The sequence below is a fragment of the Cavia porcellus genome, unplaced genomic scaffold, assembly GCF_034190915.1.
Source record: "Cavia porcellus strain 051 isolate PalLab524CR breed Dunkin Hartley unplaced genomic scaffold, mCavPor4.1 scaffold_9, whole genome shotgun sequence".
Classification (NCBI taxonomy): Eukaryota; Metazoa; Chordata; class Mammalia; order Rodentia; family Caviidae; genus Cavia; species Cavia porcellus.
Window position 1 is genome coordinate 6,078,088 of NW_026947492.1, and position 26,461 is coordinate 6,104,548.

Here is a 26,461-nt window from a genome sequence, read left to right on the forward strand (position 1 = left end):
TTCTTGTCTCTTACAGCTTTTAATATTCTGTTCTTGTATTGAATTTCTGGAATTTTTATTATTATATGCCTGGGTGTTTCTCTGTTAGGGTTGTAGGTAGCTGGGGTCCTGTATGCCTCATACATTTGAGTATCTTTACCTTTTGCTAAATTAGGAAAATTCTCCTGGATTATTTCTGTGAGTAGCTTTTGTAGTTCACTTGTTTGTGTCCCTACTTCTTCTTTTATGTTCTTAATCCTTAAGTTGTGGCTCCTCTTATCATCTTCTTGTCTTTGTATTATTGCTGTGTGTTTCTTTGTTATTTTTAAGAAGTTTTTCATTTCATTCTCCCATGTTTCAAGTCTGCCCTCCAATTCAGATAGTCTGTCCTTAGTTTCTTTCAAGCTGTTATGCCAGTCTTGGGTATACTTCTTGATTTCTTGATAGTCCCTTTGCACTTGCTTCACATACTCAATGCTTTCTCTGTTTTCTCCATCAAGCAATTCTCCCCTCTTTTTCTGTTCTTCCACTCCACCATCTGCTTTTTCCTGGGTGGTGCTTAGCATTTCTCTAACTATTCTGCATACTTCTAGCTTCAGGTCATTGATAACTTCATTCCTGAATTGGTCTATGAGGCTCTCTAAATGGCGCTTAATGTATATTGGTACAGTGTCCACTATTGCCTGATTCTCAGGATTGGGGGTCGAGGAGCCTTTTTTGTTGCTTCCCTTCCCCATATTTTCTGTTCCTTATAAAATGTAATCTTACACAGGAGGCCCGGCTTCCCTGCCTGTCAGCTACAGCTTGATCGAATTGCGCTGGCTAGTTGTTCCAGCTCACCGCTGCGCCCCAGGGAGTTGCGGAGGAGGCAGCCTACGCGGAAGTCGGTCGCTCCTCCGGGCCACCGTCAGGCTCTGGGATCTGGGCTAGCCAGCCTAGGGAGTCCGCGAGCAGCGTCCCTCCGGCCAGGCACCTTTCACCAATCCTGTCCGAGAGGGAAATGCGCGGCTGCAGTTGCCACCGCGCCCTGCTCTTACAGGACTGCCCGCGCCCAGAAAATCCTCCGCTGGAGTCAGACTGCGGTAGGGAGTCAGTTCCTCGCTCACCTCGCCACCAGTCAGCCTTCCTTCCTGCCCGTCGCGTTTCCGAGACCGTTCCCAGACGCCCGTTCCCAGAGCTTGGGGGTCGCGTCTCTCCTTGCTGAGCCACTGTGGAGGTGGCCGGCCGCCGCGCGGCGGGAAATCCAAGCCGCGGTTTCCAATGGCGCGGAGTCGAGCCTCCACACCGAGATTTTTCTGTTCCTATTTTAGCGCCAGGACTGTATTCCAAGTTGGATTCTCTCAGCCCAGTTCGTTCCTGAGTCAGCAGAGCATATCTCTACTGGTTCGTATCTCCTTAGTCCGCATCATTCCTGGCCTCTGAGCCGAGCCTTTAGAGAGCGTTCAGAAGTTGCTGTTGTCTGTCCGCCATGTTCTCCAGAGTCCACAACAGTCCTTTTTAAATGGACACTTATTCCAACTTTAGTCTGCTTGCTTTATAGTACCCGGTGCAGGGCTCTTCAAGAACAGGAAGTAGATGAAACCAACCAGGAACTTGGGAGGATCCTGACTTCCGTGGGCTTAATCCGGGTTGTCCAGCACCAACCTCATATACCCAGGGCCCTGAGCTAGGATATCCTCTAGGTGGGCACTTAACTCACTTTAGGATGCAGGACTAGGCGTACACTGAGCATCCTCCCAAAAGATGCACAAGGAGCTCAGGAGGAGAGAGGGCAGAGAGACAGGCTTCCAGCTGCTCTCCACAGCCTCTTCTGCCTGCCCCCGGACCCCCACCACCATTCCCAGCCTCTCTTGAGATGAGAGAGAGAGGAACTAGAAGGCGGCGCCCGAGAGGAGAGGCCCAGTGGCTGCTGGCCCGTGGCTGGTGACCGCCATGCAAGCAGCGGGAAGCCATTCACACCTTCTTCTTCTGTAGGGTTGCTGCTGCTTCTCCAGTTAGTGGACCTGCCAGAGAGCCCAGGAGATATGAGCCTGCATTAACGTGCAGTGAGATTGGCGGAAACCATGGGACGTGAGAGTAGGGAGTCCTAGATCAAAAGGGAAAGAGGATCAATTCACAACACAGCACTGCCACATGCTAGCCAAAAGACTTTTATTTGAGTTAATCTCTCAGCCTTTCACCTCTAACAAATGAGATTGAAAATACCTGCTGCTGTAGATTTTCGTAAGACTTGAATGAGAACACGGACACGTACATCCCCTGTGTTCTCTGAAGTGTGTTACCTACCACCTGCTCCTGTGCCAAACCTTGAAGACATGCTTTTCATGACCGTGGCCCTGCCTTTCTAAACACTTAACACAAATGCTGTGCTTTGATACACGTTATCACACCCAGCCCACCCACTGAACAGATGAGACCTAGTGTCACATAAGAATTTAATGAGATGCAAACTCAAATCCTTACAGCACACACAAAGTAGCTGAGATGATCGTGACCAGGAAACAGGTTCAGCAAGGGTAGTAATTTGCCGAAATTTACACAAGAAATGGCAGATCTAAGCTACAGCCTCAGGTCATTCTTAAATTGAAAAAATTCAATGTCACAAGCATCACTTCTGCCCCCTCCTGTTCTGGGAAACAGTCCCTAGTCCCCTCTCCAGCCCGCAGCAGGGCCCAGGCTAAAGGGACACGGTTCCCAGTATCCAAGGGACACATCCTTTAGAAACACCCTAACCCCACACCTGCCCCACACTCACCTGCACGGTGTCACGGATCCAGTCCACGAACTCAGCGACCTTGGCGTAGACACCTGGGTGATTGGGCTCTGCGCAGCCACGACCCCAGCTGACCACCCCCACCAGATGCCACGTGTACTGATGGGGGCATACCAAGGGGCCCCCACTGTCCCCCTGAGGGATCCAGGCATGGAGACAGAAAAACAGCCAGTCAGATCTTCCTGCTGGAGCAGTACATGACCACCATGGATGACGGACTTTCTTGGGGTCCCACCTAGTTATCCTGCTGGGACGACTGCTACTTAACCCCATAATCCCTTAGCAGGAGTTCTCCTTCTACAAGGGCTGTCTGATGCTACCACAAACACAGACCAGGGGGCCAAACTGCAGTGGGCCCCATCCCCTCGTCCACCATAGGCCACACCTGGCATGCATCGGCCCTCCCATCCAGGTAGCCCGCACACAGCATGCGAGAGGTAAGGGATCCACTGTAGACGCATGAGCTGTTGCAGACCTCAGTGCTGAGCAGGGGCACCACCGCATCCTGCAGCATGTCTGAGCTATGGCCTGCGGGAGACACCAGGAGAAGGATGCAGGGCACACAGCAAGGTCAGAAAGGTGGATCAGCAAGACAGGAGAGGTCAGAGGTGTCAAAGACACAGTGACCTGAAGACAGGAGCCCAGATAGGAGCTGTGGGCCGCAGCAAAGGAGCAAATGGGACGGGGAGCAGTGAGGGGGCAGAAATCACCAGACGCTTCAGGTATGGCACTCTTGGGACCAGAGGAGGGGCTGCAGGAAGGCCTGGCTTTAGCTGTTCTCCCCCAAAAAAACACAGGAAAGGGGACCAGGACTCCCAGGACTGGCACTGCCACCTGGCCGGGAAGTGAAGGTGCCTCCCTCGGAGAAGGGTGCCTCCCCCACCCCTCTGGCACTGAGGGCCCTGGGAGCTGACTCACTGTAACTGGGGTCCGTGTGGCCCCAGCCAGACACCCAGCACTGGGAGCCCCTCGGAAAATGCTGCTCCTCTGCCGGCAGGCACACAGCCCCAACGGTGTCTGCGGAGAGGCCTGTGCTCTAGTCCCATTCGGGTTCAACTTCCCTCCTGCAGAGCCTGGGTGAAGACTTCCTGGCCCTCTTCCCACAGTTCAGGTGCCTGGCGCCCCCCAGCCAGGCTCTCTAAGTGCTGCACGGGTCAAGCACCATCTCAACCTTGAGGATGACCAGTCAGAGAGATCAGCATGCACACCACAGTGTGCATGGCACCCTCTGGAGCAGGCAGCACGCTTACCCAGCTCGCACCTGGGGACTGAGAAGAATGGCCTTTCTTTTGGCCCTAGGGACTCAGTTGCTAATGGAGACCCATTTTGGCTTTTCCCCAGGGTGTCTGATCCTTCCTGGGACAGTATTTCCAAAAATAAGCGGCATACCCTTTGGTGAACACAGGTCAGCAGGCATGTCATCACGTGAACATGGGTTCACTTGGGGCCCGAGCTGCTTTCTTTTCAACTCTTTTTCAGGCTCTCTAACCCCATCAGGAAGAAAAAAGCCATTTGGTGCTGGTCTGCATCTCTCCGAATACTGTCCGTCTCCCATGGGAACAGAAGAGGCCAGGCCGGGGCTCGGAGACTTCTACTGAGGACGCCAGCCCCCTAGATCTTACACTTCCTTGTCTTTACACGAAGAGGTTTTGTGGCTACTGTCTATCTACTATAGCACTGTAGGCTCTTCAATTGGGTAATTTCTTCTTTTATATATGTTTATCTAAATCAATTTAGAAACAGTAACTATGAAAAATGGTATGTGATTAAGATTTGTGAAATGCATACAGCTAAGATTGCTGTTTGGGAAACCCCAGCCCACAGGTGAAGACCAGCAAGGGAGTGTTGTGTGTATAACAGTAAACACATGTGGGAGGGTGTGCATGGGCACATGTGTGTGGTGCAAGCATGTATGTCTAAGAGTGCATATGTGAGAGTTCAGGGGTACAAACACATGAGTGTGTCTGTGTGTGAATGACTGTGTGAGCATGTGTATGTGTGTGTCTGCCGGAGAATCCCCACGTGCAATGCATGATGGAGGGTGCTTGCTGGGGCACCAGCAGCCTGAACTCACCCTTCCAGGGTAGGTACAATGGCAGGAGCCCTGGCCTCTGTTAGGACAGCACGCTCAGAAACTGATTGCCACGGAACTTGAAGGAAACATCCTTGTTTTAAACCTCTCTCACCAGGGGGGTTATGAGACTTGAGAGAAGGAATGTTTGGAAAAAATAAATCTCTTTAACTGTATCAGGTCACAAAATGACTGGCACTAGCCTGGGAACAGGGTGACAAAGCCTTTTGTAGATAGGACAGCAGAGAATCTCAGCCTCCTATCCGTAGCCCCACGTGAAAAGGACCCAAATCTTTGTCCCCAAAATAGCCTACACAAGAGTTTGTGCAACTTATGGTTCAAGAGAATGCCAAATTTCTCCCAAATGTCCCCCAATGAATAGAATGTTTCAAGGTTTACAGCATTAAGAGGAAATATCAGACATCAGCTCAGCTCTCCTCCTGCCCAGTCACTGCGGCCCCAGCCTGCTCACCCCAGAGCCACGGTCTCACCTGAGAAGTTGAGTGGCGTCCGGAGCCTCAGGAGGGCAATGTCATAGTCATGACTCTGAGCACTGTAGAAGGGGTGGGGGATGATTTTCTCCAACATGGCTCCCTGGTGAGGCCTGATGGCACTGTGGCTGACCAGCCCTGTGTGAACTTGCCAGCTAGAAAGTCGAGACAGCCTGGAACTGTACATAGAACCACGCTGAGCCCAGGGAAGAAGGTAGCAGGAGAGGTTGACTGTGAGGTGGTGGGTGGAGGAATCTGGCCAGAGAAGTCAAGAGGGGGCTGCCATCAGCAGCCTGTGTGCTCCTGAGACCCAAGGACCATGCTTCTTAGTGTCACCCCAGCAATTGTGGGTAACCAAGGACTGACGGATAGAGAAACAGGGCACTATGGGATACCTACAACTATTCCCCTTTCCAACATGATCCCCCAGCAAGATACACAGCAAACAGTAAAGGGTCTTGCATGATATAAAACTCCATCCTGAGTCCAAAACACTTCCTCAGCCTTCCTTCCCATTTACTCTGTGTAAACCACTTCCTCCCCGCAGCCTCAGTCACTGTCACATGGAGATTGCCAAAGAGCCCAGGCATCGCTTCATCCCCCCACTAGCATTTATCAAGCTCTGTCATACTCCAGTGACTGTTCTAGGCCTAGGAACACAGCAGTGGGGAAATCCCCAAAGGGATTAAGCAGAGAGCAAGACCCAGAGTCACAGCTCCTGTGGTGCTTCCCATCTAAAGGGGAAGAAGACATTCAACAAGTAATTACAGGGAAATGGCTTAATTACAGTGGCGGTAAACATTAAGAAAGCACAGAGTGCCGGGATGTGAAAGCATTTTTAAAACGTAAGAGCGGAATGCATATAAAGAAGCAGGCTTTGCATTATTACTGTTGCTCGTGCAGATCCAAACTTGGCGCTGGGCAGGTCGAACATCAGCCTCGCCCACTTGGAGTGGACCACAGGAGGCAGACAGTTGGACACTTGTACAGGACACACCAACACCCAGACAGAAGAGGAAACAGACACTCAGCTCCCCAGGCCCCTAGACTCGCCTGTGCATGCAGTGTGCAGCAGTCACCACCCAGTGGGGGGCCAGCACTGAACCCCCACACATGTGCCGGGAGCCGAGGGTCACACTGGCCTGCCACGGCCAGCGTCCAGGAGCCACGGCCTGCCCACCAACTATCCGAGAAGCCAGAGGCCTTGCCCCACACTCTGCCAACAGAGAAGAGCGAGACAGAGGGCCAGATGTGGGGGGCCAGTGAGGACCACCTGTGGTTAGAATTCCCAGTCCTATGGAGAGAGACAGGAAGATAGATGATCATTACAGGCTAAGGGCTTGCTGAGAGCAGGGACCGTGACTGCGGGATCTCTGGGGCCCTAATGCCCACCCCCAGGGGGGTTCAGAGTGTCAGCGTGTGCAGGGACGTGTGGGAGGACGCACGAACTGGTGGGTGGATGGGTAGACAGACCCGTGACAGAAACTCCACGGACTGCTTCCCATTTGGCCCCTAATTCACCACCTGCTTGAGGCTGCTAACAGCTCACTCCACAGCCAGGGTAACTCCACCTTTGGGGCTCTCCGGAAGAAAGCAGAGGCAGAGAAGCCGTCAAGAAGCACAGACAGAGCTCATCAGCCAGCACAGCAGCTGATGGGGATGAGCCAAACAAATGTGCTCTGTCTGAGCAGACTGTCTCTGCAGGACGGAGCCCAGGAGACACGTGGGCAGGCAGCAAGGACCCTCAGCCCAGACCCCAACTGAGCCTCCCTCGAGGCAGCAGGGAGACGCCTCCCACCACCACCTTCCTGGGTGCAGGGCTTGACTCACCAGAGCATTTGAGGGAAACGATTCTGCCAGAAGTGCAGTTGTCCCTGCAAACAGAGGTGCCAGCAAGAGCCAAGTAAGGTCACCCTGAGGCCACACACAGTGCACGGCAGGGGACGGGGCTTTCTTTTCTTTTTTTCTCCTTTGGTACTGCTAATCGAATCCAGTACCTTGCGCCTGCCAGGCAGATGCTGTGCCACTGAGCTCTGTCCCCGACCCCAGGTACAGTTCTTATGGCTCTCATGTAGCTACAGCCTTAAGAATGCCACCAGTTTCTTCCAGCTCCTGCCAAATGCTGCAGGCCTCCTCATAATCATTCCCGGAACAGCAGCTCACATCCTAACCAATCCTCCAGAGGCAAAAGAATTCCTCCGTGGGCAAAAGAATTCCTCCCTGGAAGGTCCATTAGGGTAGGGCTCAAATTTACAACTCTGTTCCACCTTCCTTCCCGTATCCATTGTTCGATGACCCATGCCTGGCCCCTTGGTTTTGCAAATCCATATTTTTACCCCTTTTTTTCCCTTCTCTCCCTTTGTATAAGTCTCAACTTCCTTTCAACCAAACTGCTTATCTCTTTCTCCTCCCTGCAGGGCTCAATGTCTGGATCCTCTTGGTTTCCAGTTTCCCAAATTCATAGCCCTCCTGTCCTGGAGGAGGCAGTGACAGCACCACCTCCACTGGCCACCCAGAAACCTAAGACAGGGACATAGTTGGCCTCCCTGCCCGCAGTAGGTTTCTGAGGATGCACCCTCAGTTTGGAGGTGAGTAGGAGGGCCTGAGAGAACAGCTCAGAGGGGAAAGTCAGTCAAGGATTAGAGGTCTGCAGAGCTATGACGGTACCCCGGCCCAGGAGACCTCTGGGCAAACTGAGGACACCAAGCGGGGAACAAGGTCTCTTAGCTTGGGCTCCACACACCCCAGGCTACCCTGAGGGTTTGGGAAAGGACCTGCTGCTTCCTGAGCCCTCTTCTCTAGGACATTCTCAAGGATCCAATTTGCTCTTAGCCAGAACAATTCGAACATTCTTCCCTGAGACATCACAAGTTCAAACTCAGACTAAGCAATTTGGTGCCTTAGAAAATCTCCAAATAAAACATGCAAAGTGCTTGGGGCCAGCTCATTGCTAGGACCCTGGGTTCAGTCCCCAGTATTGTCAAAAACAGGAGCGGGGCAGACTGTGAGATCATTTGCCTTGGAAACAGGGGCTTGGTTCAGGATTTGGCTTTGCTGGTATTAGATATGTGAGCCTGGATAAAATTGCTTAACTCATTTAACCTCAGTTTTCCCATCTGGACAAGGACGTGAGAGCACCATTGCAAATCACGAGGCAGTCCCAGCCAACCCTGTCTTTCTTTGGTGAGCAATAACATAACGGTAGCTGTGACCAGCAGGGTCCACATGAACCAGATTCATCTTGCATCTGGAAATCCTTTCTCTCTGTCCTCCTCCTTCTCCCAATGGCCTCACCACAAGTTTCCCTTGAAAGACTTGTCCGGACTGCTCACCGGGAAGCGAGGTCCCCAAGCCCCTAACCTCCTCAGAAGTCCTACCTGGGCTGCCACAGCTCTCCCGGGGGACCTCCCAGGCTGGGCAAGAGCTGAGAAAATGCCTGGGAGCTGCTGAGGCTGAGGTCAGACAGGTCCACTCCCTTGTGGTGAGCAAGTCTGGGTAGAGGAAGGAGACAGAACAGAAGGGTGCTTTAAACTGCAGCGTGAGCAGGGCCGGTGAATCACAACCACACTGCGCCCGCCCGGGCAGCAGGGCAAGGCTGTGACAACCACGTCTTCCGAGACTCCTGTTTGTTTCAAAGCAGCCGTGTTCAGAGGAGAGAGCCAGGCTGGGACAGCACCATGCCCAGAGGCTAAGGTGCCAGAATGATGTGTTGGTGCTGGCTGAGCACTTCACAGTGGCAGGCAGCTCCCTTCCCCACCAGCCAGCCTCCACTCCCCAGGCCCCAGGTCTGGCTCCAGTTACCTGAGATGCCCGAGGTGCTGGCAGATCTGCACCCCCAGGGCGGGGTTCCAGCCCTCATGGCAGACCAGGAGCCAGTCTGGCCGGGGCCTCACCTGCACTTCCAGCAAGTCCTCCCTGTTTATTCTGAAAGATACTGAACCATGGTGTGAAAACCATATCCCACCTACTGCAGGGACAGGAGGAGCTAGACCTGGGGCTCTGTAGGGGCCTGCGTGGTAGCATCTGTCACCCCTGTTAGGTTCCCTGGTCCCTGAGTGTCTGTCTGACCAGTCCTAAACACAGAATAAGCCCCATCCCCAGAGGCTTTCCGTTCTATTTTCAGTCTTCTGATCTCTCTCTCTCTCTCTCTTTCTCTCTCTCTCTCTCTCTCTCTCTCTCTCTCTCTCTCTCTCACACACACACACACACACACACACACACACACACACACACCTCTAACTGCCTCACTCTGCCCCAACAGCAAGCTCCCATCCCCCTGCCAGCCTGGAACCCCAGCTACGCCCCAGCTAGTGACTGTGACACCCTTTGGGAAGGTTCAAAAACCCTAAATCTAAAATCAGTTTTGCAGGGCTAGACTTTGTCATCACCTTCACACCAGAGGAGGGAAAGATGCATGGCGGTGAACCGATGGCCTTTCGTTTTGGTCCCTTTGTCCCAGCCAGAAAGGGACATCTGAGAGCTGTCCTGGGGCAGAAGAGGAGCACAACCCACCTGCTTTGGGAGGTGAGGGCAGCGGAGCACCCTCACCGCCGGCCTCCAAGCAGCTCAGAGTCGGATCCTCATCCTGCGAAGTCCCAGAGGTAGGCTGAGAGGCTGCTGGCCACAGATACAGGACTTCACGGAAAGACAGAGAAGGGGTGGAGCGAGGGGAGGGGCTGAGGAGTAGGACATGGCACTCCTGTGCCAGGACTGTGCCTGGGACCCTCATCACCCACTCGCCTTAGGGCAGCCCTGGCCAACCCACTGAAGAGCGGCAGTGAATTTATCTCTTTTTCTCTTGCTCTCTACACAGATGAAGGTTTATGTCCCCTCTATCAGTGACGCCCACTTAACACCTGCTTCTGTCTCTCAGAATCCCCCAGATCCTGTTCTTTGTCCCTCCCCAGACCACAGAAAGGCCCACAGCACTAACCTAAGAGCCATGAGCCAACTCCCACGCCAGCCAGCATCCCCAGGGCTCCCAGCACTGCACAGCCATGTCGAAAGGAGCACCAGTACCTTGCCTGAGACACTGCGGAGGAGGCGGAGGGTGCCTGGGCTCCGTGCTGCCCCCAGCAGCCTTACCTCTCCCTGAAGCACCCACTGAGCACAGGCCAGAGCCCTCCCCACCCTCCTCAGCAGGAATGAGTGAGGCAGGCCCTGGTCCCCAAGGCCCACAGAGCCCATTCGGTCCCCAACACAAGGAGGCAGCAAAGGCAGGTGAGGCGGAGTAAGACACCTGCTCACCATAATCACGTGGTACCAACCCAGTGGGAAAATAAGGTATACGGGTAGACGACCTGCCCTGTCCCACCCTGTCACTCCTCCATGGTCCAGTCTGGCCTACCGGGTTGCAGCTGGTTTCCTGGCTCTGCTCTGCAGATCCTGGGTCCTGGGCCCTCCTCTGCATACTGAGCCTCCATAGAGGCTTGGTCATCCAGCTTCAGGCTCTGGGAAAACAGTCGTCATGGGGCTGGGGATTTAGCTCAGTGGCTTAAGCGCTTGCCTGCCTGGCAAGCACGAGGTCATGAGTTCGATCCCCGGCACCAAAAAAAAAAAGAAAGAAAAAAAGAAAACAGTCGTCAGGTACCAGGATGCCCACACCAAGGGCTGCCACGAGAAGCTCCAGCCCACCCCAAATCCCACTCTGCCCTCAACCCTGCCCTGCTGGCTCTAAGGATGAGAGTGAACACTGGAGTCCAGTCTTGGCCCACTCCAAAGCCCAAAGTCTCCATGCACCCTCTTTTCATTAACTACTCCAGTTTTTTTCCAAGACATTGGCTGAGATACCTCAGTGCCAAAATCCAGACTTCAAGATTCTACCCTCCTTCATATCCTTCTGTCTCAGAGGAAGAAGCACCCTTCTCCTCCTGCACCCACTCACCCATTTATTCATTCAGCAAATAGCATTTAACCCCACTGCACAGACCTTTGCATGGGGTCATGGTAGAAATTTCAGGTTAAGTCAACGTGGCCCACCTCAGAGAACATGCACTCCTTTCCAGAAAATAAGAGGAATCTGAACAAAGTGGAGAACGTCAGGGTCCAGAAAACAAGTTCAGCAAAACTACAGCGGGCATTCAAAAGAATCAAAGCTCACTTCTCACTGATGAGATCCAAAAAGACTTCCTAGGAAAGGCAGCCCTGAGACAGGCCTTCATAGATGAGCAGGGCTTGGATGGTCCAAGCAAAGACACGGGAAAGAAAGCATAGAGCAGAATAAGTCATGTACCTATGTCTGAAGCTCTTGCATCATAAAGAGTAATAGGACATAAGATCTTGGATAAACACTAGACAGTTCAAACCTAGGTCTGCAACCTGCTATGTAAATTTGGACAACTCACACCAAACCTTCAAATGTTTTCTCATTTACAAAATAAAAGTGAAACCTCCTACTTCCTAATGAGAAATCTTATCTCACTTCTCTCATGCCTTGTCTGTTTGTCTGTCTGTCTATCTCTCTCTTTCTCTTTTCCAGACTACAGAGTCAGAGACATTTTTCGAAAGTGCGTCTACGAGCACGAGGTCCCCATCTTTAAAGTACCCAGTCCCGGACCAATCGAGTGTCCATGCCAGGGTTCACCAGGTCTCTGTGGTCTCACTCCCCTTCCTCCCGCCAATGCCAACTCCCTCTACTGCCCAGCTTAGGGCCGTCCTGACACACACGTGCCCCCCTCAGCACCCTTAGGCACTCTCACGCTGCAGAAACTGCTCCAGCCGTCCCTCTCCCTGCACAGGGGGCTGCAGCTCAGCTGGAGGTCGCTCATGCACGGCCTCAGCTGACTATATGTGCCAGGCCCTGGCTGGGCACCTGGCACAGAGGGACAATTCAGGTAAAGTACATAAAAGAGAAAGAGGGAGGAAGGGAATGGTGTTATAAACCATAAACACCACGCAAATGTTATCTATAATAATGTTAATAAAAATACATATAAACATTAGAGCCTTCAAGGAACTTAAATCCAGAAGGATAGGAAACCTGAAAATCACCTTTCTTTATTAATACATAGGGGATCCAGTGATTACAAAAGCCTGACACACTGACTCCAAAACATTATTGGCTTACAGTGAACAGGGGTCAAAGGACTATCCCCTTCTCACATAAACCCCATCCCTAGTCCTGCTTTTGTGCTCCACCGAGCTGCTTTTCTAACCTTCTGGCTGCTGCAAGGAAGGCCTTTGTCGGACTTGCTTAGGACATCCACCTCCCAATCACCTGAAAATAATTTCACTGCACCCAAAGCCACCTATACCAGCTCAGCTCACCCCCAGGGCTGCAGCCCAGCACCTTCCAAGGCGTGAGCTAGCAGCCCCGCCCACCATCCCCTGCACCAATCAGAGTCCGGGCCCGGAAGACTGGCCCTCCCACCAGAAGCCGGCCTTGCTCCTGCGAGGGAAACCCGGCCAGGATCTCAGCCCACCCCAGGGTTCCCTCTATGCACTCAGAGGGAGGGTGCAGGCATCGAAGCTGAGGCAGGAGGCTGGGGGAGCTGGTCGGGAAAAGCAGAAAAGCGGAAGCAAGGTGGATGTGAGGTTCAGCTTTCCTCTCTAGGAATATGGTTTCTCTTGAGCTGCTGTCCCGCAAAGCACAGAGGCGAGGCCTGCTTTAGACAGCTTTCTAGGCATGCCCAGCCTTTCTGTCTCAGTGTCCAGGGCTTTGAGTCCATCCTCCGAGCAAGCTGGCCTTCCCCGCCCAAGCTCGTGAGGACCCTCCCTGAAAGTCTGATCTGGAATGGCATGGAGGCACAGAACTTCTTGGTCCTCTTTCAGAGCAGGGATTCTATTGTAAAAAGATCTACTAAGCACCGCCTGTGTGCAAAGTACTTTGCCAGGGCTCTAGGGAAAGAAAGAGGAAAATAAAGGGCAGTCTCTGGGGAGAAAGCAACAGCTTAGCCACACAGGGCACACTGCAGGTCCTGAGGAGAGTCCTTCCACCAGCCTGGAGCCCACAGTAAGGGGGAGGGGGAGAATGAGGCAGAGATGGAGCAGGGATGGCACAGAGGCACAGCCTTACCATGTGGGTCACTGGCACTGATGTAAGGCTTCGGGTCTGCTAGGCAGGGCACTGCTCTTGTCCTCCTGTCAGCATGGATTAAATGGCCCAGCCAGCCTGGCTGGCGGTGAAGTCTCCCGGGTTCACACCCGGCCGCTCCCGTTCTCCCCCTACACATACACTCACACACAGACATGAGCCACAAAGACAATAAACTCTGCTCAGGGCCCGTGAATAGGCCCCTTGTTGCAGGGAAAGGGGCCAAGAGCTGGGCTGGGCTGGGCTGGGCAGCCCCAGCCCCTCCTGCTGCTAACTGGAAGCTCAGAAACAGAGAAAAAGATTATAGGGAGGAGGGAGGCCAACTACTGTTGCTTAGCAACCAGGTCTCTTGTGGCCAAAAGGGTTCCCCATGCATGCCAGCACAATTCTCCCGTCCTGCTGACAGGGCTGTATTGGACAGACAGATACCAGCATTGGTCCAAATGTCTCTGAGCTCTCTGTGTTACATCTTGCCTGTGTGGGTTGGCTGTGCCAGTGGTCTGGGGCTGTCACCAAGCTGGAGTTGGTGATAAGGAGGGATGGTGTCACCTGCCTCTCCAAGGCTATGCCTGTCCCCTCAGTGCTAGAAGGTGGGGCCTCTGCACCAGGCCTGCCCTGGGAGCCAGTTCCATAGGAGGCCACCGTGCTGCCTTGTTTCAATCCACTAAGTGACAGAGCTGGGCCCAGACTGAGCTGAACGCACCTAGGAACCATATTTCTTCAGACAAAGGAAGCAGGATAAACCCAGGCAAAGGAGAAGCTGGTATGGCTTCCTCTCTTCCCGTGTGACCCTCAGGAATCCTTCAGATGGAACAGTTAAGAATACAGGTTTTAAGTCAGGCACAGTGGCACATGCCAGTAATCCCAGCTCTTAAAAATCTGGTGCGAAAGGATCTTGAGTTCAAAGCCAGCCTGGGCTATGTAGCCAGATCTTGTATCAAAAGCCAAAAGAAAACAGGCTTTAGAGGCAACCTTTTGTGTAACCCCAGTGTCCCTTTTCCCCAGTCAGCCTTACCTGTAAAATTAAGATACAGTACCTAGCTCCCGGGTCGATGTTAGCACTAAATGTGATACTCAGCATAAAACTCTCAGCCTGCTATCTAGCATCACCTGTTGTTGAGCCTCACCACAGAGGCTGTATCTGCACACAGTACAGTGAAGGGACAGAGATCAGCTGTGAATCATAGATGTAGGAGGAGAGGAGTGGTGACGAGAGCTGACAATTTCCTGGCTAGGCCCTGGGGTCTCCTAATGCAATATATTCAGCCTATAAACTTGAAGGCCTACTGTGTGTTGTGAGCGTGGGAGATGAGGCTTGGAGCTTGCAAGCTGAAAGGAAAGGAAGGAACAGATAGGAACAATTGTTTCTTGTGCAAAGTGAAGCTACAGAGGTCTGGGCACAGAGGTATGGGAGAGTGGAGGAGCAGTTGGCTCCTGTGCCCCAGGACATAAAGGAGGCATCACAATGGAGCATACACTGGATCCGAGTTTTGAGAAATGAGAAGGCAATCATAGAAAGGGGTATTTCAGATATATTGCAGATGATATCAGTGAAACTGACAGAGGAGTAAGCCTCTGATCATTCTCTTCTCCATAAAAGCAGTAAGAAAACTATCAAAGAAATGGTCAGAATCAACTCTTTCAAGTTTCTAGAAATTAGCCAAAGGTTTGTAACGGTCTAGAAAGTGTCCATTCAAAACAGGTAACATTCTGGGTGCAGTGGCACCTCTCTGTGGTCCCAGCTACTTTGGAGGCTGAAGAAGGATCAGAAATTCAAGGCCAGCCTGATCAACTTAGCAAGATCCTATGTAAAAAGGACTGTGAATGTAGCTCAGAAGTACAGCACTTACCTAGCATGCATGAGTTTCTGGGTTCAATCCCCAAGAAAACAAACACACACACACTCACACTGAGAACAATGAGGTTTGTGCATTTAAACCCGCTGCAGTTTCATCCCCCTCCTCCAACTCTACAGTAGCATCATCCCTAATCTTAATAGAAGCCAGCAGCCCGGAAGTCACATGAAGGAATAAAACAGCCTTAAGTTCCTCCAAAACCTCATTCCCAGAAAGCTGTCCCTATCTGACCTGCCCGCTGGTTCCTTAGTACATCCCATTTGCAAGACTATCTGTTTTGATTTGACTTGGTGTCTGCTTGGTTTGATTAGCTTTTTATCAAATGGCATTTGTTAAAAACAATTAGAGACAACTGTTGGACTTTATGGCTGTGTGGGGCAGTGAATAGCAGTTAAGGCAAATAACAGACAACCCAAAAACAGGTGGGTCAAACAAAAGATATTAAAGGACTATCTGCAGAATAAGATTCCCATAAGAGGCTGTGAAAGGCCCCCAATATATTTCTGGAGCTCTAGAAAGTCACACACACTCATGTACACACACATGCACAGCTGTGCACATGCCCTGCTTGTCTGTGCGCAGGCAGACCTAAGGAAGGTACAAGGCTCTCACTCCTGGCTTATCCTGAGAGTCTCCACAAGTAAGAAGATGTTGTAAACTTCCTGTATGCCCTAACATATAAACAGAGCCCCTCTGGAAAAGAGGGGAGACATACTAGTTTCAAGCATCAAGACAGTCATCAATCATCAATTGGCCACTGAGCAGACTTCAGTAGCCATTCTTGAGGAAGAATACAGACTTCATAGAATCAGTTCTGAAAAGTCACTAAATAAATAAGCAACAGCAACAATAACAAACCCTAAGGGAAGGAAAAATCTGACCTCTGGCATTACTGTATTATATTATAGCATTAAAAAAACTTATTAGTAAGCTTTTATAAGGCACTCAAAAAAACAAGAAAATGAGGCCCATACACAATGCGGTTGGAGGTGTCAACAAACAGAATTATCCTTTGACAAAACCTAGACACTGGGAAACTCTATGCACTCTGAAAGGAAACCTGCCCTTTTTTTGATAGAACCTAGATGGTTCTCACGCACAACATCTTAGAAGCCTCTCTTTGGCATCATGTTGGTAGAAAGAGGAAATACTGTTTACAAAAAGCATACAAAAAACTCTTTGCTGACTAACTGATGGCCCAACTCACCTCTGAGCTGACAGCTGGCCTCACCTCGGAATCCTACTGCTCCTCACAAACTGATCCAGGCTCCTGGCCATGTACAATTGCCTTTTTCTTGGACATGGCAGTTCAGCTCTTGTCTTGCTGTCTTCTTCTGCTGCTTTCATTTGGATTTTCCCCAAGAAGGCTGGCAATGGTTTGCACACATACTAGGGAGAGCTCATGTTCCTCAATCTTAGCAGCTGGCATCTTCCCTAACCAAGTCCCATTTCTGATTATGCCCATTGCTGTCAAGTTGGCTATGACATAGTCATTCTGGGAGTGGTTTTACTAAACCTATTGGATTCTGTTAAACATAACTCAAAGTACAGTCAACTCTCAAAAATCTAGAGATAGATTAAGACACGGTAGAAATTAATACATAAGGTTCTGGTGCCCCTACCTCCTCACAGTAGCCCCTCTATTCTCTTTCTATCTATCTTTTTTCCAAGTACTTTTCCCCAAGTATCTTTTGTTATAATAAATAAATAAATACAAGAAATGAATAATGATGTTCTCTGCTCCTGGAAGTTTACAACCCATCCTTCCCTCTACCTTCTCAGCATAAACCCTTAAGCCAAGAAGAGCTTAAAGTATTTCAACCCCTAAAAGAAAACAACTTCCAACCCAGATTGATGTATCGTGCAAAACTATCTTTTGAACTTGATGAAGAAATAAGATCCTTCCATGGTAAAGAACATCTGAAAAAGTCATGGCCACCAAACCAAGCACTCCAAAATGTTCTAAAGGATATTCTAGAAAGAGATAATAAGAATTTCTGCTCTGTGAAGCCCAACCCCCCAGATAATAGAAATAGTAAAACAGAGGATAAAAGGAATGAGAGGGGGGAAAAGCCAATTCATTTTTGAGTTGGAGGAAGCCATGCTGGGTCTGGGAGGAGTAGTAAGAAGCCAGTTTGCCCTTCCAGTGAGCTGGCACAAACCATGCAGACTTGGGAGGAGAAGCAAGCCAATCCGCCCTTCCTGTGAGTCAGCAGAAGCCATGCTAAGCCTAGGAGGAGTAACAAGAAGCCAATTCACCCTTCTCGAGAGCTGCCACAGCCATGTGGGGCCCAGGAGGAGAAAAGAGACAATTCACCCTTTCTTTTGAGCCAGCCAGACAAGAACACATCCCCCCTCCCCATCCCATAAGCAACCAGCTGATTCACTGGGCAGGCTGAGTTAATAGCAACTGAGGTACAAAAACAACTTAGTGCTTGCATCGTTTGATTGACTTTGCAGGCCCAGCACTGGTGGTCTAAGCGTCTATTAAGAGGATAAAAGTATGCAGTATAGAAAATATGGGGAATTTCCTTCTGTCTTGTTTTGAGACTCAATATTGTTCTCACTGTTTTGTTCCATTTTATTGTTTTGTTTTATTCAACATTGTTTTGATTGCTCTTATTTTGTTCTGTTTTGTTTGATTTTATTATGTCTACTGGTATGAGTAGCAATTTTGAAGATAACAAGAGGCATTATGGTAACCACTGTTTTCCTATTATCGTGTTTTGAAGTTCTGTATCACTTTCATTGTTTTGTTTTGATTGGCTTTTTCTGTTTTGCTTGGTTTGGTTTTATTCTCTTTAAAATATGCCTATATTCTTTTGTTTTGATTGGTTTTATTGTTTTGTTTTGTTTGATTTTACTATGCCTAATGTTATGAACAGCTATTTTGAAGAAAACAAGAAACATTATAGTAGCCAGCACTGATTTCCTATTATCTTGCTTTAAAGTTCTGTATCTCTTTCATTGTTCTGTTCTGATTAGCTTTATTCTGTTTTGTTTTGTTTGACTTTATTCTCTTTAAAATAAAAAAAAGAGGAGAAAAAAGGGAGTCAACAACAGGAAAATAACATGATAATAATAAGTCAATACATATCAGTCATAACTATCATATTAATTGCCTCAATTCACCAATCCAAAAAAGAAAACTGACTAGCAGAATGGATCAAGAAGCAAGATCCAACAATATGCTGCATACATGAAACACATTTAATTCAAAAAGAAACTCATAGACTGAAAATCAAAGAGTGGAAAACAATATCCCATGGGCCAGGAACCACAAATAAGCCGAGGTAGCTCTTCTGTTTTCAGACAGCGTGGACTGTCAGATGAAGACTGATGAGAGGTAGAGAAATTCACTACACCCTTGAGAATCCAAGAGACAGAGATAACAATCATAAATATATATGCAACAAATACCAAGGCATCCAACTATGTAAAACAAGTATTAACAGACATAAAAAAATCAAATAAGCACTAATATAATTGTAATGGGGGATCTCCATATCCCACCACCACAAATAGACAGATCAACTAGACAAAAACTCAACAAAGAAATATCAGAGTGAATCCAAACCTGTGAACATATGAACTTGGCAGATGTTTGCAGAGTGTTCCACCCCACATGAAAATATGCATTCGTCTTAGCTATACATGGGACATTCTCCAACGCAGACCACATTCTAGCTCACACACCAGCTAAATATTTCATAGATCCCTTTAGGCAACATTTTTAGCTATTTCAGTTTTTGTAAATATTTCAAAAAATTTCCCTCAATGAGCTTAGTTTGTCTGGCCTGTTTTTCTTTTGTTTTTCTCTAACACATTGGTATGTGTAAGAGAATAAATTGGTAAAAATCAGTAAATTAAAAAGTTCCCATAGTACAACATTACGGTCATACTAATGAATCTGTGACCAAGAATAACTTCACCCATATTTTAAACTTCCTTAAAGAAATAACTGAACAAGTCTTTTTCTCCAAAATATAAAACTGTTCTGCCCAAATTGGTTGTATTTATAGTTTTTACATGAATATCCTTGGTCTAGCAATGTGCACCAATTAATTTCATTTGCATTCTAATGTGATTGGAAGGTGCTCACAAAGCAGGCAGAGTGCCACACTGGGTCATGTGTGCACCACACTCTCTCTGCCATCATGAGCTTCCTGTGCCCGGGGAGGAGACAGGAAGCTGTTCTGCACATGGCTCTGCTAATGGCAGAAAAAAGTTTTCATTCTAGAGCTTGAACTTCCTTTAACAGAAGTCCCAAAACACCAAAAATGTAATCAAAGTAAGAGATCAATTTATAGTGGCATAGGGGCTGGGGATTTAGCTCAGTGGCATAAGCACCTGCCTTCCAAGTGTGTGAGTTCAATCTCCGGTACTGATAAAAAAATTTATAGTGGTATAATTTAAAGTTATACTTTAAAGTTATTTTAGACAACTGAAATCTCTAAATAGACACATTTAAAGTTATACCTTAAAGTTATTTTTAAAAAACTGAAATCTCTAAGTAGACAGTCTTTCATCCATTTTCACCAGAACCGTGCAGTTGAAATGACATCTATTCATATCCTTAAAGGTGAACAATTAAAATAACACTTAATTTTGTGTTTTCACAATATGTTTTGATATACTTTGTACAATTAATGTTACTTATATAAGTTGTATGCCAACTTTAAGAACTCAGTGGCTTTTGATGACAACTTTTTCATTTGTGTACCCACTTTTTACATGGGTCATTTTTGATCTATTATTTTCAACATTAAACAACATAATGTTATAGGAAACATAATATGACCCAAAATTTTTAAAAATTGTATTTATAAATTCTCTCTGAGCACAGGTCACCACCAAGGGGGGAAGGCCAGAGCCAAGCCTTTCCCCACTGGTCAGCACCATTAGTGAACTGTGGAAGGAGAATAAAGATTCACAAGAAGCCAGCCCTGCCTGCGAACCAGCAGCAGGTGCAGACCACCAGCAGTTGGGGGACGACAAACCTCAGCCCCTTTCAGCACACAGGCTGGCAAAGAAGAAGAGTCACTCCCTCCCTCTCCCTATCAAAGGGACCAGCTGATCTGGAGAAACATGGCTGTAATGACAGCTATGGAGGTGAATTGCAATTGGACGCCTGTGGTGCTGTGGTGTTTCACTAACACTGCAGTCTGGGGCCAGGGGTCTGATCATCTATTCAGAGGATTGTGGTACACAATGTGGCATCTAGGGGGATCTTCTTCTGAGGGTGGTAGCTGTTGTTAATTCCCTTTTTTTAACCGATATCAGGGATTGAACTCATGACTGTGCACTTGCAAGGCAGGCGCTTATGCCACTGAGCTAAATCCCCAGCCCCCTATTATCTTATTTTTAAGTCCTGTATAATTTTCATTGCTTTGTTGAGTTGGGTTTTGTTCTCTTTTACTTTGATTTTGCTACAGCTGATGGCATGAGCTGCTATTCTAAAGATAGCAAGCTATTTTATGGTAGCCATTTTGGATTTACTATTGTCTTGTTTTGAAGTCCTTTATTGCATTCACTGTTTTGTTTTTATTGGTTCTGTTCTATTCTGTTTGATTTTTACTATGACTGAAGATATCTGCAACTATTTGGAAAACAGCAAGAGGCATTATGGTAACTATTGTTGATTTTGTGTTGTTTTGAAGTCACTTATACTGGTTTGTTTTCCTTTGTTTTGTCCTCTTTAAAATAAAAATTTTTTTAAAAACAGAGGAGACCCAGTCAGCGGCTCCCGTGAGCCTACCTGTGCACAGGCTGGGAATCAAACATCTCAGCCCCTTCATAGCCCGTCAGCAACGGGGGACAGAACTCTGAGCATCTCTTGGGAGGATGACCGTATGTAGTGTAGCAAATATGGGGGATTTCATTCCATCTTCTGTTTATAAGAAAATGGTTTTTTTCACTGTTTTGTTTCATTATGATTAATTGTTTTACTCTATTCAATATTCTCTTTTGATTGATTTTATAATGTTCTGGTTTTGGTTTGATTTTGCTAGACCAGATTGAATGGACAACTATTGTGAAGATAACGGGATATACTACAGTACCTATTACTGCTATCCCAGTATCCTGCTGTGAAGTTCTGTACCAATTTCATGGCATTGTCTTGGCTGGCTTTGTTCTGTTGTATTTTTACTACCTTCAAAATAAATAAAATAAATTTCAAAAAAAGAAATAAATTTTCTCTGTTGTGAATAAAGCCTATTAAAATACTTCAAAAAATGAAAAAAGAGATTACAATTTGATTGTGGAATCAAGCACATACCCATGGGGGTGACCTGAGAGAGGAGGTGTTGGCTGAACCAGAGCTGAGAGCCACAGTGGCACGCCGGGTGATGGTAGGCAGTGCTTACGCTGAAACCCTGCCCCGGGGGCCACTCATCGAAAGGCTACTGTGCTGGAATCTGGAGGCTGAGGCTATCTGGCTCGGACTCGGAAGTCACATTGTAGGGAAAAGACAGGCTCTACAAAAGGCAGTGTGTGAAAGTGCAGTGTCACAAGATAAAGGAACCTGGGCCATCAGAGGAGCCACAGATGCTCACCGGGAAAGTAGGGCCAAGTCAGTCTCGAAAGGATGCAGGGCAAAGCCTGGCCAGACAACCACGTCCTTACTCTGGGCTTGGATTTTCCCACTGATGATAGCGGGTTATCTGACTCTGATGTTTTTCCTCACCATTCTTTAGAAGAAAATGTAAAACAAAAGCTTCACAACATTGGATTGGACAATGATTTTGTGAATACAACATCAAAGGACAGGTAATAAAAATATACAAATTGAACTTCATAAAAATTTTAAATTTATGGTTATCAAAAGACAGTATCAACAGTGAAAAAGCAATCCAAAAAGTGGGGAAAATATTTGCAATACTATTAATATAGTATTCATATCCAGAACATATAACAAAAAGCTATAATACAAATAAATAATTTAGGGCTGGGGATTTGGCTCAGTGGCATAAGTACCTTCCTGGCAAGCATGAGGTGATGGGTTTGATCCCTGGCACCAAAAATACAATAAAATAGAAATCCAAAAACTAAACAGTTACCTGGGCATGGCAGCACCACCTGTAACTCCAGCACTTGGGAGGCTGAGGCAACAGGATTGCCTCAAATTCAGAGCCAACCTGAACTCCATAGTGAGTGCCTCAAAAAATACATGAATAAATCACATAAAAAGTATCAAAGAACTTGAATAGACATTTCTCCAAAGAAAATAGACAAATAGCCAATAAGCACATGAAAAGATGTTGACTCTCACCAATCATCAGAGAAACACAGATCAGAACTATAATTAAATTCCACCTCACACTCCTTATGATTAATACTAAAAAGTAGAAAAGTTTTGGCAAGTATGTGATGAAATTGGAATCCTCTGCCCTGTTTTTGGAAATACAAAAAGGTAAAGTTACAGTGGAAAACGATACTGCAATTCCTCAAAAGTACTTTAAAGATGCTAGGCACAGTGGTGTAGTCTGTAGTCCCAGCTTCTTGGGAGGCTGAAGCAGAAGGATCACAAATTCAAGGACGGTGTGAGATGCTTTGTAAGATCCTGTCTTAAATTTGTTAAAAATGAAAAGGGATGGGCACATAGAAAATAGCCTGGACTCCCCTAGGTTCAGGCACTTATGGTTCCCTATCAACTGCCCCCCTTGCAAGGACCCAAGAGATGTGGCTCTTCATGAGACCCCTGAGCAGGAGATTGGTATCACGGGAGATTGCCTCTTCAGAGTCTCTGCTCTCTCAGGGGGACATGGATTTTTTTCCACTTCTTTAATGAAAGAAACGCCACTACGAGTTCTCTTCAACCTCCTCCTCATGATCTCCACAGCAATGAACCAGCCCCACCAGCCCCAAGTTACTCAGAAACACTAGCAAGGGCTGGGTCCCAGGAGAGCCCTGATACTCTCCACCACCCTCCTCAAGATCCTCTGGTAAGTTTAAGCCCCACAGGAGCTATCCTCACATAGAGCTTCCCCCTCACAGCTCATCTTGACCCTAAAAGATGTTGAAAGAGTGGATGGTCCTATCCAAGTTCAGGTCCTATTCTCAGTGGCAGATACCCAACAATAATAATAAATGATGCTTATAACTGATTTTCAGAAGATCCTAGATTTGCAGATGGATTTTAGGCTTAGCCCCTTTGTTAAACTGCTCATGGTAAGGAGTCCAAATTGTCCTCTCTACATGCTGTGCCCCACATGAAACAAAAGAATCTTGGAAGAGGATAGAGATATGCAGGTGAGTGATTTGCCACAGGAAAGGATGAGACTCTCTGAGGAGTGGTTACTGTCTCTCCAGCAGAATCAAACTGGGGCTATAATTTTGTGGATGGACTAAAGAGGAGGTCTAAAATGAAAACTGCTTGCCAGGCATGGTGGTGCATGCCTATAATCCCAGCACTCTAGAGGCTGAGTCAGGAGGCTCACTGCAACTTTAATGCCAGCCTGGGCTGTATAGTGAATTCAAAGCCAGCTTGAACTGCACAGTGAGACCCTGTCTCAAAAGAAGGAAGGAAGGAAGGAAGGAAGGAAGGAAGGAAGGAAGGAAGGAAGGAAGGAAGGAAGGAAGGAGAAAGAGAGAGAGAGAAAAAATTAAAAAGGATAAAATGAAGGCTACTCTTACTATGGGAATATAAAAAGAAATTAGGAAACCTTTTCATTATAAAAAGGTGGCAGAGATTAAATAGGGCAAAGAGAAAAGTCCAATTATCTTTCATAGTGCAAAGGCAAGCAGAAACCCTGAAACAACACCAGGATGAGAAGGCAGATTTATTATATTAACAGGTACTGATGGGGCCATTCCCAGAATATCAGTCCCTGATCTCAGTGGTCTGGGGCTTACATGAGATAAGCAAAAAAGAAACACAGAGGCAGAATAGCTGGTAAACTAGGGATTGGTTTATGCAACATGCATCGCAGTGACCAGCCATTCAGAACAGGAACGGCACCTATCACCGAGGTAACTAACAAACCAAAGTACACTGTCCCGGGGAGGGATGGGGAGAAATTTTCTGCTACAGTAGTGGATTAGAAGAAGCTTCCCATACATATACAAACTTAAATCCATCTTCCAAGAATGAATGGGTGTGGGAGACAACTCCAGTGACTCCCTTTGAATCCAAAACAATTGCTGTGACTTTGATTACTTGGAGACTCATTTCCTTATGCTGGTGTGTAAAAGGCTGGCTAAGGTATTTCCTTCTCTCTTCAGTTGGCTCTGAGCATTGCAAATAAGGCTAGCCGAGGTGCTAATGTGCAAAGTCTATAGCCATCAGACAGTCCTGTTTCCTTGCCTGGTGCTCTCCACAATACAGGATTGAACTCTGGAGATGTTAGAGCAAATAGCTCTGGGAATGTCAACTGGGTATGAGGCTCAAGAATAGAGGCTATGACTCCCCAGGGCACAGGAGTTTGCATATCAGAAACCGAAGTGATAGACCCCAAAACATTTCCATTGCTACCTAACTTGGATTATGTAAATTGATCCTGCTGCATATCTTTACCTCTGCAAATTACAGAGATGCCATTCTTGCACCTGGCCAGACAGGTCAAGTTACTCTAATCCCCGACATCCTCACTATCACTCATCCCTGAGTCACCCCCCTTTCTTCAGAAGATAATAAATGCTGGGAGAGGCCTAGGATCGAGGCCTTTAAGACCCCTTGGCTGCCCTTAATTTGGAACATGTCTTGGTATCTTTACTCTCGCCGTGGGTTGGATTGGTGATGGTAGATTGGAATTAACCTGTTGGGATTCCAATAACGTCTCAATGGGATTATAAATATAACTTTTTGGATTGTGAGGAAAACCTGAAAGGGGATTATAATACTTGGATGACTGAACTCGACATTTGGGTTTACAATAGACAGGTACTTACGGAACAGCATGTCATTAGTCAATCGGCCTCAGATATTTGACACAAATTACAAACACTTCAGATGGATCTTCGAACTCCTTTGTGCTAACTGCTATACACAACCTTTTGTGTGTTCAATAAAGGACCTGGAAAAGGGTAAAAAGAATAGAAATTGAGAACAAAGGCAGGCCACAATTGGCAGTTCTTTAAGCACACCCAAGCTGCCCAAGAGAAAGCTCAGGACCAATGAAAGAAAATGTCCCCGTTTCAAATGCAAGGAAACTCGACTCTGGGCACGTGACTGTGCTTCGCCACCACCGAGGCCCAGCTTTATGCGTCAGATGGCGAATGTGATTGATCTGTAGCACTGGAGGTTTGACTGTCCTAGCTCCCAGAGTAACTCTCACCTCCCACTCGGACAAAGCATCTACAGGGGTGAGCCGCAGAGGCTCTGCCCACATACACATGCATCTTCTGGAAGCAGTCCTGAGTGACCCTGAACATCATGGTTAGACAAATCTAATTCCTGACAGATACTGAGGGAACTGAATCGTGTTTTAACTTCCTTTCCAGTAAAACCTTCTCTAGATCTACAGCCATAATTGAAGCTCATGGGAGCCCTACCCAGAGCTTCTTTACACCTGTGTGGACATGTAATTTCAAAGATTAATTGTTTAAGGATGAGTTTTTAATTGTCCTACAGTGTCCTACACCATTTTTGTTGTTGTTGTTTTTGGTACCAGAAATTGAGCACAGGACCTTGTGCTTGCTAACTATACCCTTATTAGGAAGCAGTTTACTATTAAAATACAGAGGTGGTTGCGAATTGTCCAAAGGTTAAAGTAGATTTTACCTGCTGAGGTTATATCAGACCTTCCTGGCTTACTGAATCATCAGGTTGATTCTGCTGCCTAGTATAATCATTCTAACAAGCAAATCAGAGATGTGATCAGCTTCCGTGATCCTTTAAGATTCAGGTTAAGTGTGCCTCAGTGCCCTCTGGCAGCCCAGGAATTGCATACCCCTTGCAGTGGAGCACACACCACATCATGGAGAGGGTTAACCTGTGCCTGGCTCTTCAGTCAGCGGTAAGTCATCAAGAACTGTCCTCGTCACCTTTGTTACCTCAACTGCACAGTGTCTGGCACCTGGCAAGTGATCAGTAAAGGTCTGCTGAGTCAGCCGGCCCATCATGTAACACACGCGGAAGCCGATCTCTTCTATCTCATCCACTCTTCTATCTTGCCAGGCAGGAAAGTTTTATCCCCTGCTTTGGCTCAGACTCTTATCCGGAACCTTCTACACATTTCTCTGTATGCCTCCTTTCTTATACCCACCACACATCCTCCATGTGGCTACCAAGGTTCCTTCCTAAACAAAAGTCAAACC

The 26,461-nt window shown here is 47.6% G+C and overlaps 1 protein-coding gene across 11 annotated transcripts; it reads right to left on the minus strand.

Annotated features, from left to right (window-relative positions):
- Positions 1-140: 140 nt before the first annotated feature.
- On the minus strand, positions 141-25,303 carry Tmprss5 (transmembrane serine protease 5). Of its 11 annotated transcripts, none has more exons than XM_013155640.3 (13): positions 25,094-25,303; positions 10,662-10,764; positions 10,248-10,346; positions 9,827-9,949; positions 9,116-9,248; positions 8,692-8,805; positions 7,145-7,188; positions 6,368-6,608; positions 5,315-5,493; positions 3,671-3,769; positions 3,228-3,280; positions 2,735-2,887; positions 141-2,065 (listed from the first exon to the last, which is right to left on the minus strand). In XM_013155640.3, the coding sequence occupies exons 1-13, from the start codon at positions 25,106-25,108 to the stop codon at positions 2,015-2,017; spliced, it is 1,407 nt and encodes a 468-aa protein (XP_013011094.2). In that variant the 5' UTR covers positions 25,109-25,303; the 3' UTR covers positions 141-2,014. The 11 variants fall into 11 exon arrangements, with proteins under 11 accessions (XP_013011094.2, XP_013011092.2, XP_013011090.2 ...); XM_013155638.3 differs by having other exon boundaries at positions 141-1,982; positions 3,138-3,280; positions 25,094-25,302; XM_013155636.3 differs by having other exon boundaries at positions 3,138-3,280; positions 25,094-25,302.
- Between the last annotated feature and the right edge of the window lie 1,158 nt (positions 25,304-26,461).